Genomic DNA, 17980 nt, shown 5'->3' with positions numbered 1-17980 from the left:
CCTGTCCTGGAGGATCCTTCCGCGGCACGTCTGTTGTCGAGGCCTCCTGCTGGGGCAGACCTGGGATACGGGCCCAGCAGTCCCTGGCGTAATGGCCCTTACGACCGCAGCGGAAGCAGTCGATGTCGTTGCGCCGCGCCGCAGGCCCCCCCTCCCGACGCTCCCGTGACGGCGGCGCAGATCGCGGCCCCGGTCCACCGCGGGCCGACCACTGAGCAGAGGCGGCTGTCAGCTCCTGCGGGCCCTCCCCCCGTCAGGAACGTACACTGCCTTCTTGGGATCCCAACCCACGGCACCTCCCTCGATGATGGGCCCCCCCGTCCACGCCGTGACTTGCTTCCAGCGGCGTAGGTTAAACTGGGCATCCAGACATTTTGCGGCCGCCCGGGATGTCAGCTTTTCGTGGCCACACACCGGCATAGGGATCCCCAAATCCCGGGACAGCTCGAGCATTTTTCCCAAAATGAGGGGTTCGAGTAGATCAGGCTCCGTCTCCGGGTATGCGGCCATGGCTAACTCCAAGACAGCACCCCTGTATGCCACCGGCGACTCCTCGGGTGCTCGCTGGCGTTGAACAAACCGGCGGTGAGCATCATCCAGCAGCTCGTATGCATCTGCCATCCCGTCGAAAACTCTTCTCAATGTTTTTTTTTTCTCGGCCTTTATAGAACGGAAGAATTGTACCGACTCGTCGTCGAGAAGAGTTGGTAGAACCTCCAATGCCTCTGCGTCAGTCCACCTGGCGGAGCGTACCGCCGCCAAAAATCTGCAGGCGAAAGCACTCCAATCGCTACCGATGGAGAATTCTTTAACGGTTGTCAGATGACGACTGCGACTCCTTGCTGCGCCGTCCTCAGCAGATGACTCATCACGCGGCATATTCAAAATGGCGTCGCATCGCAACGTGTCTAAGATGGCGGCTCCCCGCCGCGGAGAGCGCAAGATGGCAGCTTCCCGCCGTTCTTCCCCTGCCACGCCCAAGATGGCGTCTTCGTGCCGCGTGGCAGATGGCGCTGACAGCGCAGGCAAGGCGGCGGCCTGCAGATCACCACCGGGCCTCCCCGACGCCGTCCTCGGCGTGACGAGCTCGCACAGTTGCGCCAGCACGATTTTCAAGGTCTCCAGCTGCGCCGCCATCTGTCTCCATCGTAAGTCCGCGTCCTCCGGCGCGGACGGGTCCACTGACGCGGCGACATCTTGTACTCCCGGACCCGTACTCGTTCCCGCACGGATCTCCTCCTCCATCGCAGGCAGGTCCACCACCTGAGGAAGGTCATCGTCGTCGGATGATGTAGCAGATGATGGCGCAGGAATATTCTTTCTTCTGAGCTGTTTTAACATGCCGTTTCACTTCTGACACCAGTGTAATAAAGGACTCTTTCACTGTGTCTGTCTCCGTTGTCCTTTATTTGGGTTCTTACAACTTGTCCCACATGGCCCTCGCTCAGAGCCTCCCCGCTTGGCAGCTCGACAGCTGCCGTCGCTCCCGTAGCCTTTCTCCACTCCGATGCAGCTCCGCTGCAGGCTTCCTTGTGCAGTCTTTCAGCTGCTCTCGCTGCAGCTCCACCACTGCTCTCCGTTCCACCCATGCCCGGTCACCGCTGGCCGACGGTGCCGAGCCTCACCGCGTGGCGATCTCGCCACTCTCCACCCTCTGCCCTGCGTGGCCTCACCCTGTCTTTATTCCCAAACTCTCTCCCCGTCTCTTCCGGTTCTCGCTCTTAAGAGCTTACCCCTCTCCCCCACGTGACCTAACCCCTCCCCCCGTGACGTCATATTCGCGAGGCCGTTTACGCCCGCATTACACATATAGTAGGTTTCTAGTCAGCTTCAGTATTAGATCTTGGTTTCAAACTAACTGCATTAATGCAACCATTACACAACTTCAGCCAGTGCAAATTTTTGAATGCACGTTTGTGTTAGTATGTACCACAAAAAACATCGGGAAAATGGCCCCTCCCCAGCATCAACAGGTGGAAGTGTTATTTGCAAAGGGGCGTTACTGCAATTGGAATTGCGGATATTTTCATAAACATGATCTAAATGGGAATGTTATACTTTTCTCTCCTTAAGATTTATCTTCTTCCCCTTATCGTCACATTTGTTAGTTTTTGTTAATCTGATAAATTTTGAGCATTAAAATATGCAGAGCAACCATTTTGACGTAAGTAAATGTTATCAGCTAGTTGATACATTTTGAGCATTAAAATATGCAGAGCAACCATTTTGACGTAAGTAAATGTTATCAGCTAGTTGAGAAAATGATATCAACAGCACAAATGCCTAAACCAGAGGTGATGGCTTTCACAAATCACAACGGCTACAACAACACCAAACATTCCCCAGGGTGGCAAAAGTAACGGTCTTAATAAATAGCTACCAAATCTTATATGATTTCACCCTTTGCCCTTTATAGTTTTAGTAGATTTAACTCAATTTTTTGTTGGCAGTTGCAGATTAACCATGTAGGTTAACTTGTCAGGCATATGTGACTCAGTGGCAATGTGACTGCAAACTTTTCAACAAAAATATATTACTTTACGAAGCAATACAATTTATGACACAAATTCTATGTTTGCAGCAACATTCTGGTTTTACCAGCTGTCTAATTTTGCAACATTGCAAAATCTAAGTTTGTCAAGATCTCAAACAATATGAGATTGTGGCAGTAACAATTCCGCACTTTGTTAAGTTTAAAATGAATTGTCCATCCCTTATCTGGCTATTGCCTATCTCATCTGTAACGTTTTATACGGTCAATTTGATCTGTTCTATCTCGTACTTTCCTGTCTGTATTGTAGATCTCATTTACACCGTCTGGCTCATTCTGACCATTAGTTTAAATGTTGTTACATTCATATCATTGTCGTAAATTGAAAATAATATAAGCTAACGTACCTCATCGGCATAATAACATATTTTCATTGCTGAATGGTTTCATGTGTAATGATTTAGTCAGAAGACAATTTTGCACGAAATCATTAATACGTAAACATGCTTTCACTGAAAATATCCATTATATGCTAAAAATAATAGTTAAAATTATAACCTCTTAAAAGTTAGAGTTTGTAGAGACCCTGACTCTCACCTGGATATAGAAACGTTGATTTGGACAGTACTCCCTTCTGGAACTTTAATTATCCAAATGCAACTCTGCCCACTATATCCACTGTAGCCGAGGTTTCCATGTGAGCTTTCCAGGATTCCTCCGCAGATAGCATTGGGTGAGTTCGCTTTAAACAAATGTACACAAATAGACATACATGGTTATCACATACAAGCCACATAGTACCAATGTATAGAACATACTTTTATGAAATTGTTGTACCCTTGTTGATTTTTTTAAAGTTACTAATACAAATATTTTATTGGAAAAATCCATCAAGTGGAACATTTCATTTTCAAGGGTGTCAAGGACATCAACTGTAACGTATATAAGACACATATACAGTAATGACATGTAAACATTCATTGAAGTGTATAACTTATACAGCATGCAATTATCCAATGAACATTACATCCAGCCAAACACGTAAATAAATACACCAAAACCTTGCCTATTGCGAGGGAAGGGGGGTTACGTTCTTGAAAATAGACTCAATCGGCAAATCCGCGATCCATAAACTCAAAGGCAAATGGGAAAACGTGGGTTTGGTTCCCGGTTCGAAATACGATACCAGTTGATAATTGGTTTTTTACCCTTCTATCTGGCAACAAAACTGACACCTTTATTTACAAGGAGTCATGTTTGCATATACCACAATACCTGCAGTCATAATGCAAACAAAAAACATAACTCTGATAATGTATGCACTGTGCATACATTATCACTGTGCATACATTATCAGAGTTATGTTTTTTGTTAGCATTATGACTGCAGGTATTGTGGTCTATGCAAACATGACTCCTTGTAAAAAAAAGGTGCCAGTTTTGTTGCCAGATAGAAGGGTAAAACAACAATTATCATATTTTTTACTGGCAAATGAGGTTCCAATGGTGTACGATACCAGTTCTTTTGTTTTATGTTACCCTACATGAACCCAAACATGAAACGAGAAGTATGTTATTCCCTCACGTGTTAAATATAATTTGTACATACTCTTTGGTTCTTTCGGTGAAGTCACGTATATACCTACGTGACTTTACCGAAAGAACCAAAGAGTATGGATTCCTGCAGTCACGAACGCTTCATATCATAATTTGTACAGTAAATGTATAAAAGGAATAATAAATGGAGTGTACAGTACATGTATACGTAAACCTGAAAATAAAGACAAGCTTAATGTAATGTACAGTTAAAAAAAGAACAAACTACGAGCCCGTTCCCGCACATTATACCACAATAAAAATCAATATAAAAAAAACTAACTAAAACATTTTTACATGATGAATGATGATTATGTGTAGTGTCATAGCGCCGGCTGGTGACCAGCAACAGCAACTGTGGTGGACGAGCAGTAAACACGCCGGTGAGCATATACACGGGTGTGTCAGCAGGGCTGAGGAACTAGGGCAAGGGTAATGGAGGGCCCAATCTGTAAGCCCCTGGAACCTGCTAGTGGGTTCCAGAAGGGAGGCACGGCCACGGCAGAGCCAGGCCGCGCTGGTAGCATAAAAGGGGCCAAGAGCGGGAGCTCGAGGCTGCCGGTTTTAGGATTGGATCTCGTCGTTGCTGTCATCTCATCGCCAACGTCGCTGTCGTCTTCGCTCGATATTGCGCTACTAGAGAGGTGTTGGCTGTCTCCGTCAGCGCCGTCGGTGTTAGACGGCTAGTGTTGTGTATAGGCTAACGACTGTAGAGTGTGCAGGCGAGATCGTGAGTGTTCAATAAAGAAGGTGCCTCTACAAACCTCGTCTCCAAACTCACTGACACTACATGTGTATTCATCCGCAGCAGCATCATTGCGAGCAAAGTGCAGTTATACTACATGTCTAGTACTGCCTTACGATGTGTATACTGTACAAGGAATATCGTGGTCAAACACGCGAATGGTCAGCCACAGGGGCGCGATCGGCGAACCGTACCTCAATAGATGATGTGCAAATTGTCCAATCTGTGATGGGAAAACTCGCAATGGGCAAGGTTTTTTGTGTATATAAAGAACTCAGTGTCGCACACCACAGGTTTATGTAGAATGCTCTTCTAGCTATAACAGTTGCCAATGTTGTGCAAGTATATTTTTTATGAGTGGTTTATATAATTTGAGACTGGTGGCATACTTTAGTCTGTCTGAAAGATCCTTCCATGTTGAAACAGTTCTGTGTCCGAGTGAGAATGTGTTTGGTACTCTAGGGACGGTTAAATTGTTATAGGAACTGAAGAGCATAGTTATTGTTGAAGTAAAAGGATAGTAGGAGGGGGGCAAAAAATCCTTGGGAAAAAATTGCGGCTCTGGTGATTTAAGAGGTAGCCTAGCACTTTCCGAGCTCCCAAAGATGTGGTTGCCCACCTAAGGGACAACCCTTAGAGGGACAACCCGGAGCGCCAGACACTTTGCCCTTGCTCGAGGGAGAATAGCCAGGCGACATGGTAAATAAAATAAGCAACACTTTGTAATACATCAACGATGTTAAGGGTATGGAGAAATTAGACCATACGATGGTCCGATTAGTACGGTTGTCTATGTATGGTGCGAAAAAAGGTCAACATACATACGAGTTGGAATTTCTACCAGAAACAGAGATGAGTGCCACTATCATTCAAGTAATTGGTCACTTGACAACTAACACTGCCTCTACACAATATGTTTGGTGTGACAAGCGTGGAGATTTTCTTACCGATGTACCCCAATGAAATGTAAAATCCCCTGCCGGTCCCGATGCCATCAGAGGAGAACTGCAAGCTTAGGTTGCCAGTGGATTGAAAATACTGGCGGGGCAGATACCCACAGAGGCGCACTAGCAGTGAGCTCTCGCCCTCAGATTCATCCATAACAGTGAGGCCGTCGTATTTGCACCTTCTGCTGGAGCTGCGAGTGTTTCCTGGCTGATCAAGGACCCTGTGAGACACAAGCAAGTATCGATCCACCGTCTGAATAAGAAAGCCTCAAGGCTTGATAAAGAGGCACAATCACAAATATATAACAGCTTCTGAAAGTAAAACAATTCACACGTACATATTAAAAATAAGTCCTCTATTTACGTTGTTTCACGATAACGTTGCCAACGAATTAGGGAATATAATTTTATTTTAAATGAAATGCTTCACTAAAACGTTTTGAACAATTTTAAGAAAATAACACAGTAGTTGGGCCACGGTGCCCTCAAGCTTCTTAGCGTACATGGCAAGGCAATGTTCAATAATTCTTGCCAGGACCTTTCCTGGCACACTGAGGAGACAATTACTGTGATCCCCTTCTTAATAAAGGGGGACCTACAAGGGTATCTATCCAATGCTACAGAACCCATCCTGTGGTCCAGGCAGATGTAATAACATAGAGGCAGTCTACACACAGTCACCACCCTCCTTGAACGGATCACTTGGAAGGTAATCTCTGCCTGGTACTTTGCCTGGTCTCAGGCGTTGGATCATATTTTACATTTCCTTAGCAGGTGACAGATCTGTTTGCAAAACAATCTCTTTGTACAGGAACTAAACTCTCTCTTGATACTGAAATCTTGGATCACCAGCGCTCAAGCAAGCCTGACCAGGGGTGTGTATATGTACACACGTGTTTGTGTATGCACACGTGCATGTGCACTCGTGTGCGTGTGTGCACTCGTGTGTGTCAGAAGCAGTAGTGTAGCGGTTAGCGAGCTGCTACAAACCCGGCGACCCGAGTTCGATTCCTGCTGATGGCCACCAACACTGGTGACGATTATCTGAACCGGTCTTGGGCCACCCCTAGGTCGACTCAGCCTAAAATTAGTAACTGGTGCCGTGTGAATATCGCCACTGGGGAGACAAAGGCGGCTGTGAGTGGTTCTGGCCACCCACCCCCTCGTGTGCCGTGCCGGCTTTCATACGTGTTACTCGCTAAAAGCACTTGCCCCAACAGTGTTACAGGCTATATGGGAGATCTTTGTATTTGTGTATGTACACACACGTCACTATTTTTCAGGCTCAGCAATCCACGCAGAGTTAACCCTACCTTGTTAAATGCTGTTATCATAGAAATTCTCAGTAAAACTGCAAACCTGTTCTTAACGGGCCAGAGGTCAGGTCACCACTTTCCTGGTAAGAGGTGTGGTGTAGCAAGTAACTTTTTTGATGGAATTAAAGAGCGATTTGTGATCTCGAGCTGCTGAGGTAGTTTCCATCTCTAAATAAACTTGTGACTACCACTCATCATTGCAGCACCGCATGGCTTTCAAAACCTCTGAAAATAGGCTGCAGTAAGTCTCATTCTCAGATGTGGGGTGATGTAGATGGTGACAGCAGGCCTGCCACTTTCAGATAGCGAGAACACTTGCTCCATCAGCCATGGTTTCTGAGGAGGTCTGGACTGCGTACCCAATGCAACCACCACCGCAGTGGAAGAATGCAGGTGTATCTTACAGATTTCAAGCCAATGGTCTGTTTACATATCAGGCCAAGTGGTGTAATCCAGATCTGTGGAGATGAGGGTTGGTGGATCACACAAATGTTGAGAAACTTCCCATGGGTATCAAGGTGCCATACCCTGGCTGGCCAGACGGTGATACAATGTCCAATTTTGGATAGTGTTGCTACCTCTGAGAGCTCTGGATTCATCACATATGTATAAAAATTCATTAATTGGCTGAAAATTTAATATATACGCCTCCATATTTGCATTTGTGATGCAGTTGCATAAACAACGATTTGTAAAAACGAAATATGAATAGCTGCACGGTAGGTCCTGGTATCAAAGGACATGGACCCACATTTGCTGTTCATTACTATCTAGTCCAGCAGATGTTCTTGCTTGCATCCGGCATGGATACATGATGTTGTGTGGATGTGCCAATGCAGGAAAGAGGGTGTTGTTAATTTTAATTCCATGAACTGTACAGAAGTTTACCAGCCTCCTACCACTGTTATTGAGCTATTCTGGCCTAAGCATTCTAATCACTTCCACCCAAGTGCTTGATTCATGACTCACTCTGGCATTAAAGTCACCCAACAAGATAACTCTATCCCAAGGGGTCACTTTATCCAGCCAACAATCCCTCCACTTATGCTCATCTTTGGTGGGAGCATAAGCCACCACCACTATTCCTTTCCTCCTGCTGATGGGGAGGTGAGCCCACGATAACTTGGGACTCACGGCTTCCCACACCTCACCGTCACGCTCCCATGCCCCCTTTATCATTTATTAATCAGAGCCACTCCTTGTTCTTTAATATGTCCCTTTCCCGAATAGAGGACTGTTTGCCCACTGAGGTGACTGGAGCCAGAACCAGTCCAATGAACCTCCTACAAGCAGCCTCTCCACCCCAGGCAGCCTTAGAACATTCAATATGGCCAACTACAATGACCTGTTGTTTTTGGAGGAAACCAAAGTGGTTTTCAGTCTACTTGCTCTACCATATGGGGTTTGGCCAGACAATGTCATAGATGCCAGTTGTCTTGGGGACTCTGACGCATGCTTATTTTGGTGTTTTCAAAGGCAAAGATACCCCAATATAGCCTTCAACAGACTGTTGGTATAAGTTATGTTAGGGTGCACCTATAGAGGCTGGGTGACCAACACCACACCCAGCCACATTTGTCTTCCCACTGATGATATTTACACACTGCATTCGGTACTCATTTGAGGCTGAGTCGACCCTGGGAAGGCCCAGGACCAGTTCAAATATTTGTAAATATTATTTTTTGTGAGCACAAATCATACTCGGGTGACCAGTCCACCAAGTTTGTAGCGCAATTCGATAAACACTGCATTACTGCTCCACAACACACCACAGACAAAGATCCCCACTATAGCCTTTAAAAGACTGTTGAGACAAGTGCTGTTAGCAAGCACCAATGAAGGCCGGCATGCACACAAGGGAGTGGATGGCCAGAACGATGCTTGGCCATCTTTGTCTCCGCAGTGCTGATGTGAACACATCATACCAGGTACCCATTTAAGGCTGAGTCAACCTAGACACATACCCAATCTTCTATATGTATAAAAGTCTAACATTCTGGCGGGGTATGTGGGTTTGTGTGTGGTGGCGCGCTTGGTTCTCCAACGGGGTGGTTCACGTAAAAAAAATAGCCAGGCACCACGCCGTAAGCCCCGCTGTGAGCAACTGCTATTCTTTTTCACATCCGTCAACTTTTAATTAGTTTAATTAGCGTTTTTGTGCGATTTTTGTGCGCTTCCCTTTTATTTATTTATTTATGACGCATGCACGACCATACCAACTCACGCGCCTTTGGTGGGGGGGACGGCCCATACCAAGTCGCACGCCTTCGGTGGGAGTGAGGGGGACATTTTCTTTCGCGTTAAAAATGCTATAAAAATACACTACATGCTTAGGTAAATTCTTCACTGTGTGACGTCCCCCCACCCCGATGCGTGCAGTTACTACTATATACAGTCGCTAGATGCTACCACTATAGGCCGTAGATATTACTGCAGATCGGCCGGGGAGATCGTGGCTTCAGGGTGGGTAGGGGTAGCAGCCCAGTCCCAGCCTGCCAAGGTGCCACCTAGGCCGGTTGGACAATCTCGGCGAAGCCGGAGACTCTGCACGGGACTAGGCCTCACCACGCCACTCTGTCAGGTGAGTACTTTGTGCTATACAGTCAATAAATACTGCTATAGAGTCAGCATGTACTACTGAAATGATAGCAGGTACCACCACAGTCGGTATGCACTGCTGTAATCATAGCACGTACCACCACAGTATGCACTGCTGCAGTGAAAGCAGGTACCACCACAGTATGCACTGCTGTAATCATAGCAGGTACCACCACAGTATGCACTGCTGTAATCATAGCAGGTACCACCACAGTCAGTACGCACTGCTGTTAGATTTTTAAGAGTAGCGGGAACGCTAGTATTACATAAAAGCCAAATACCCCTGTGAGCTTTTAACAGACATCCAGCAGTGACTAGACAATAGCTGTTGATGACATTAAAAGGTACAATTATGCAAAAATGGTTATTCAAGTATTAGAAATGTTTGTACATGTCTAAAAATTCCAGTGCAATACTCACTGAAAATCATAAATGTTGAGCGAAATCTTGTATCCAGGTGGGGCATATGCTTCCCAGGTGCAGCTGGCATTGTTGCTGTAGTTGTTTGGATAGTTTGGAGATGTCACAATCTGATTAGCGCTGAGCCTCCCACCACACCCAGAAGAAGCTGTGTAAGGAATGTGCAAATTTATACCAATCAATACAGAAAATTTTACTACAATATATATTTAACAGAAATTTGTTTGTTGTAAAATATTTATAATATCACTTTTTAAAGTCAATTCGATAAGGCCTACCACTATTTGGTTAACAGGCCTTCAGGTTCAATAGTATGTTATTAAAACAAAACATTTTAAATACCGATATCACATTACTGCATTCCTATGTTACAACCTGTGGAGCTAACATGGAATGGAATGTTAGCTCTCATTAACTCTCTCTCGTTAACTCTTGGCTGTAACCTCCAGGAATGAACTGTTGTGAATTAATACAACTTTTTTTTTGCTTTAATGTAAAATGGGACCAGTTGTATTACATTTACTACTAGAAAATATTAATCATCAAAAGCATAACAGAGCAATATAGTACTATATTATTCATGTTGTCTTTCCGCCAGTTGGCTATATATGGTGAGAAAGAAGTTCAACATACAGCTTTGAACTTTAACACGTTAAATATTTTCTCTATGATTTACAATAAAATATTGTTTGAATTAATAAGTTAGATGGTACGTTCTCACCGGGGGATGCAAAGAATGACACGTAGATATAAGAGTATGAGCTGGAAGGGTACTTGAAGTATAGTGACAGGGAGGAGTTTGTTGAAATGAAGTTTGTGGTAGATCTGCAGGAGTAGGTGCCCAGGATTGGTGCCTGGGCGTTCGCTCCATCATACACAACCACCATGGTGTCATTTCCCCCGCAGTAGGAATAGCTGAGGACAACAACACAAAAAAGGAATTAGATATCATGGACTCTCTATTTACACAACAGCCTGAGTATTGCTGTGTCTCCGTCTTAATTATACTGGTCACATTTATTTATTTTTTTTGGCCTGGACTTTTGCAGCTGTTTTAGACTAAGTTCAGGGTGCTGATTCCAAATCTGGTCTCAGATATGCTCTATCACATCTCATTTTTATGCTATCAGCATACCCCATTTTCATTGATTTTACCCGAAATTAACTCTGTCACTTATGATTGCAAGTTGTTGCGAGTCAGTGACTGCTTTAGTGTTAAAGTATGGTGCTATATTTTTAAGAAAGTGTGTTTATAATATCATTTTATGTAGATATCCACATTTATTTAATATTTTTCTTCTGTAGGGCGTGATCTAACAATGGCTACAACATCCGAAAGAAGGAAATGCAGTAATGACCAAGATATATTCTGCTACATCTGTGGCAGCTTCACTTTGCAGGATCAAAGGCGCAACATCAATACCTTTGTCAAGAAGGTTTATCTTGCCTACTTTAAAGTACGACTTGGAGACCAAGACAAAAATTGGGCTCCTCACAAAGTGTGTAAAACCTGTGTTGAAACTTTGCGATCATGGTCTAAAGGAAAGAATGCTAAGCTGAAGTTTGGTGTGCCAATGGTTTGGAGAGAACCTACAAACCATTTGGATAACTGCTACTTCTGCCTTGTCAGACGACCATTTGAGCACTGTGAGGAAATACCTGTGCTTGTATTTACTGAGCTACCAGAGATTTATGTTGAATCCCTCAGTTTACCTGCTTCTACAGATGATGATGGTGATGCTCAGATCTAATATACGCCATCTGATGCAGATTGTGATCAAATTTCTCTGTTTAGTCAGCCTGAATTGAATGATCTTGTAATAGATTTGTATTTGCCAAAGCAGTCTGCTGAATTGTTGGCTTCCAGGCTGCAAGAGAAAGGACTACTCAGACCTGGCACTAGTGTCCCCTTTTATCGTAACAGAGAAGCAGCACTGCGAAAGTACTTCCATTCAGATGGTCAACTTGTTTATTGGAATGATGTTGAAGGGCTTCTTCTCAATATGGGACTGCCCGCATATGATTCAAGTGAATGTAAACTTTTTATTGACAGTAGTAAAAGGAGTTTGAAATGTGTGTTACTTCACAACAGAAATATATATATGGTTCAATCCCAATACGACACTCTGTAAAAATGAATGAAGAGTATGCCAACATCAAGATTGTTCTGGATAGATTGGAATACCATGTTCATGGATGGATAATTTGTGTTGATTTGAAAATGGTTAATTTTCTGCTGGTTCTCAAGGAGGTCACACCAAATACCCTTGTTTCCTGTGCTACTGGGACAGTAGGGCTACATTAGAACACTGGGTTAAGAAGAACTGGCCACCAAGAATCAGTTTGACGCCTGGTGACAAGAACATCAAGAATGAGCCTCTGGTTGATAGGAATAAAATTGTATTTCCCCCACTGCACATAAAACTTGGGTTAATGAAGCAATTCGTCAAAGCTCTTGATCACACTGGAGACTGCTTCAGCTATATATGTTCAACCTTTTCAAGTCTCAGTGCCGAGAAGAAAAAGGCAGGAATATTTGATGGCCCTCAAATAAGAACACTCATCAGGGATCCACACTTTGTTACAACAATGATTGCGGCAGGCAGAGGCTAGAGCTTGGAATGCATTCTCTGATGTGGTGCGGAATTTCCTTGGGAACAGGAAAGCGGACAACTATCAAGAGATTGTGGAGGAGCTGCTCTTGAGTTTCCAAGCACTTGGACGTAGAATGAGCATCAAGGTTCACTACTTACATAGTCACTTGGCCCAGTTTCCAGAGAACATGGGTCACGTGAGCGAAGAGCAAGGTGAACGCTTTCATCAAGACATTAAAGTTATGGAAGAACGTTACCAAGGCCGATGGGACTCAAACATGATGGCAGATTACTGCTGGTCCTTGATGAGAGACATTCCACAAGCTGTGCATCGGAGATCGTCAAAGAAGCAGTCGTTTATGCAGATGTAACATCACTATTGTGAATGACCTTTTTGTACATATTTTTCTTATCTTCACAATTCAATTCTCACATGGTAATATGCATTCACTCACATTGATATGCAGTCACTCTCACAACTTTGTGCTACGGCTCATTAAATGTTTGTTTCATTATTATTGTATATTGTATCTTATCTTATTCTTGTATGGATGTCTGTTTAGCTATTCGTATATGAGCATACATTTTATGTTTTTTATTGAAAATGCAATATTTAATATCTCAAAAACTTGATGTGATAGACAAAAACTGATGCCAGATTTGGAACCGGCACCCCAAAATTACCTTAAAACCGTTGGAATACCTTATGCCAGAAAAAGTGTGTTGACCAGTGTTATTAACCACTGTACCAAATTAAAATGGCTTAGTATAAATAATTGCATGTGTCCCGTGGAGCCCCTCGAGGTGGCCTGATCTAAGTGTATTTCGTGTGATGCTTGGGGTCATGATTAGTGCACAAGCACGGTTTCAAGCTTGCGCCACAATGAGGTGAAGGAGGGCCGCTCATGTTGCACACTAACTAGTCTAGGTTGCCCATCACTGAGCTAGGTGGATTGTAACATTAGTAGACATTGAAAGACAGCTATGTTGTGGGGAGGCCTTCAACCAGCAGTGGATAAATATTGGCTGATGATAACAGGGGTACATTCCATCATCGTTATAACTATAGCATACATTATTTCACATATCCTGCCTATCTTAGTCTGATTTACTTACGAGTTACTCATGTAAAGGCTGACCACCTCATCGTCTTCCACAACAAATGTATGCAGGCAGTTTTGGGACAGGGAAATCCAGTTCCCACTTCCACGGAAGGAGTATCTGCAGGAGTCGGCGCTGTAGAACTCCGATCCTGGCTCCAACCAAATGCATTCTCCACCAGCTGAAATACATCCACAAAGCCCATTTCAATGTGGTTCTCATAGTAATCTTATGAAGAAAGTTTGATAGCTGTACATTATGTGTGACATGATCGCTGAAGATATGGTTGCTGGGCTATTCTCTTCCTACTTTTTTTTCAACAAGTTGTTTTGTATGTACGTTGAACGTCTAATCGGAGATACGAGATATGATTGAGAATGTTAGACATTTGTAGAGCTGTCTAAATAAATTCTGGTTTTGAGCAGCACCGCATGGATGGGATTGATGTGTATTGTGTGAAAAAGTTGCTACTGAAAACACTGAAAAAATAACACTGCAAAGAGACAACTTGGACCAGGAATTGCACACAATGCACATCACCCCAATCTATGCAGTGCTGTTCAATGCCAGGAATTATTTTGACAGCTGTACATGTTTTGTTAAAATAGGACAAAAGCTGAAACTGAAGACACTGTGTAAATAAATGATGTGCCCGGTTGTACGTGCGTTCTCTACGAGCACTGCGTGAGAAGGGTGCTTAGCGGTGGTGTTTACATTGTGCTTTCACCGTTCGAGTCATTTTTGGCAAAACATATTTTCACGTTTACAGATTAGCATGGTTGGCTGCATACGGTGCGAAAGAGGTGCAGCATAACACATACATACATACATGAACCTTGTTATCACAGTGCATTTAGTGGAAGATTCGTTCAAAGTAAATTCAATTTTAAAGCCTTGTAAACTGAATTAAACTAAACTTTTATTTTACAATGTATGGCCCACTGAGATATGTTGCTCTTTTTCAGAAGCGGCCTAGCCAAAAATGATAGCTCAACAAAGTGGCTTATCATCGTGTAGAAATGTATAGCAGTCAAATACTCTAAACGTATGTTAATTCTAAATGTGGAGAAAAAAACCGGAGGACCCGGAGAAAAATCCAGTTTTCCCATAGGGTGCAATGAGTACCCTTGCGGCCATTGGTCCATCATTTATGTGAATATCCTCAGTGATTGTACCGTTTTGCTAAATTTTAGGTATTCTTTCTTCATTACAAATGTGACAGCAATCCGTTGGGTGTTCTTTAATACCTGATTGTCGATCTTGGTAATGACGTTCATGAGTCCTTTTGAAGACGGACTTAAAACACTGTTGTGTCTATTCAAATATTAATTCAGTTTTTGACAATAAGCGTACATTTATGTAAGTATATTATTAAATAAAAGTACCATCTTTATCAAATATTTATTATGACAAAAAATCTATTCCATGTCACATTTGTCACGGAAATGGTGAATTTGAAGTCCATGACATTTAGAAACACATTTGATTGTGCATTTAGTTTCAGGTGGGGTATCACCCCACCTCATTTTCTTTTGTGATCTTGCCATAAATTTTCAGCCTTTCACACCCAGTGAACGACAGCCTTCCACCTCTGCATCACGACGGTAACTCAAATTGCACTGTACAGTGGTGATTTTTAAGCGTTATTAAAATATACAAATTAAATTGTAAACATTTAGTTAAGTATTCTTTGGTCCTTTCGGTAAAGTCACGTAGGTATAAAATAAATCACGACGTTTCGGGCGCAACACAAAAAAGCATGGTCTGCTGCTGAGGCAGACTGCTGAGGCAGACCATGCTTTTTTGTGTTGAGAGTCTGACTGTCTCTCGACAGACCTGTTCTCCACCTGAAGACGGCTGCTTGCGTTGTGGCCGAAACGTCGTGAGAATTGTTTTGTTGTGTTTTATTTTTATTATTTTATTATTTTCCTTCTACGTGACTTTACCGAAAGAACCAAGAAGACCAATTACATTGTACGTTATTTTAGTTATGGGAGGAAACCAGATAACTTGGAGGAAACCCGTGCAGAACAGGCGGGTAAACATACACACTCCGCACGGAAAGGCACCCAAGTAAAACATCAAATCCAGGCCCTTCTTAGGGGCCATCCATTTAGTACGTACGCAAAAATCTGTCAAAACCTGACCCCCTCCCCTGTACGCACGCGTACTTTTTTACACCCCCCCCCCCCACCTGCGTACGTTCGCTTGACGCCCCCCCCCCCCCCTCCGAATCCTATCGAACGGCCGATATTTAATCCACGCAGAAACGATCAAGGATTAATAATATTAACGTGTTTAAACAGATAGTCCACCGCCGGCTGCATTATCGAGGCATCACCCCCCCCCCCCTCCCCCGTTCCCTATGCGTGCGCACATTGTCAGTAGACCCCCCCCCCCCCCCATACGCAAGCGTACGCATTTGGGTTAACCTCTACCCCTTCCATGCGTACGTGCTAAATGGATGGCCCCTTACTGTGAGGCACAAGTGTGACCCACTGCGCCACTGTGCCGCCCACGTCGGTATGAGGAACTCCCCATGCCCTGCTTATCATGGGGGTTGTTTTACCATACTTCACCATGCTTTGTCCATGTAGATTGGTGAATGCAAAGACCATCGCCATGGGGCCTTAATAATACAGTACAATGAAATTTGCACTGCCCTCTGCTGCTCACCACGTAGCCCGCAGCCTACAACAACCAGTGCACGATGGTTGCCCACCTAATCATCGAGACCCAAGCCTGCTTAGCTTCTAGAGATCTGATATTGGATGCATGCTGGGTGATTTGTTGAATGCATGAAGCTTACCAGTGAAGAGGTAGAGCAACAGAACGCCACTGAGAAGTTTCATGATGCTGCCCTGTGTCCTTGCTCAAGTGGTTAATGCAGCTCGTGAGTGCTAATTTATACGGAAAAAAATGGGTGGGGGCGAGCATGCCTCTCATATCTGCAATCTTTCGCAAAGTCATCTTTCCTTAGTGTTTTATGTACTAAACAGTTTTAGAAATGTCAGCTTTCAATCATGGTAACCCCTCCTGCATGCCATGCAAGTCAAATAATGTTATTCAACCAACAGCATTCTATTCTTACTCCCGGCAGTATGTTTAGGAGCAAAATGACAATGTCAAGGTATGCTAGCCATGAAAGGACTTCAGGAGAGAATGTGTGTTGTTTTGCTATTCCGTCGTTGAATGAGCATACACTACAATGGTTTACTATATAGTCAATTGTTTGTGTGGCGTGGCCACAGTCGCACTGTGAGTCTGTGAATCGTTCTTAACTCCATTTTTGAAGGAGATGTTCGCATCAGCCTATTTATGCTCCAATACCATTGATAGTACACCAGCGTCTTTAAGGAATATCAAAGCCAGTAGATGTGATGTTTGGGTCTCAAATGAGGTGTTTATTCTGGACGTCCGCATTGCTCTACTCTGTTCGCCAGCGTTCTTCCAGAAATTATAGAAAGATAACAGAACGATCCCAGAAGGGTGATTGGTTGATGGGTAGGTGGTTGTCGGCATGAACACGTGTAAGCTTCTTTGCAGTTTGCATGTCTCTGCAAATATTTGGTGGCAGAATGTTCGCCAGAACAGGGAGCCAATGTTGCGGTTATGATGTGCATTGCATTATTTAATTATGCACTTGCCAGTTTTGTGTAAGATCTCTCGGACCAGGATGGAGCACAATACTTTGCCACTGAGTAGATTAATGAGAGAGTGGCAGTTGGCAGCACATCAGCTGCGGCGCCCCAGATCATTCCTGCAAATGTCTGAAGCAAGATGATCTTGATTTGATCTTTTCACGGATTTGTTATATGTGAGGCTTGAAGGTCAGGCTTCTGTGCATGATAACCCCTAGATATCTTGGTGTGGGGTCATCGCACACTGGACTATCGTAGAAAGACAAATCGATGGTGGCATCTGCTGTATGATTGTTCAAGCGGAAAGTGCTTGTGGTTTTAGAATGCTTTGGTTAGTCTCCAACGATGGAAATACACTTCAAATGAAGCTAGATCAACTGTTAGAGCGCTGTATTTACCAGCGATGTTTGCCCTGAAGTACAGTTACTGAGCATTGCCAATGCAGTGTCACAAAAAAACTGTACTATAATGGTGCTATATTCTATCGGCATATTTACAAACTGCTCACATATCAGCATAATTGTTCAATGTG

At 43.9% G+C, this 17980-nt stretch overlaps 1 protein-coding gene across 1 annotated transcript; it reads right to left on the bottom strand.

Moving 5' to 3' along the window:
• Positions 1–3084: 3084 nt before the first annotated feature.
• LOC144723231 (CUB and zona pellucida-like domain-containing protein 1) lies at positions 3085–16719 on the bottom strand. The gene is made up of 6 exons (XM_078601796.1): positions 16617–16719; positions 13823–13988; positions 10834–11027; positions 10113–10260; positions 5779–5999; positions 3085–3233 (listed from the first exon to the last, which is right to left on the bottom strand). The coding sequence occupies exons 1-6, from the start codon at positions 16657–16659 to the stop codon at positions 3085–3087; spliced, it is 921 nt and encodes a 306-aa protein (XP_078457922.1). The 5' UTR covers positions 16660–16719.
• Between the last annotated feature and the right edge of the window lie 1261 nt (positions 16720–17980).

This window comes from Lampetra planeri, chromosome 1 (assembly GCF_965212315.1).
Source record: "Lampetra planeri chromosome 1, kcLamPlan1.2.h2, whole genome shotgun sequence".
Classification (NCBI taxonomy): domain Eukaryota; kingdom Metazoa; phylum Chordata; class Hyperoartia; order Petromyzontiformes; family Petromyzontidae; genus Lampetra; species Lampetra planeri.
The sequence above is the reverse complement of the archived record's forward strand: the minus strand, read 5'-3'. Positions and strand labels throughout refer to the sequence as shown.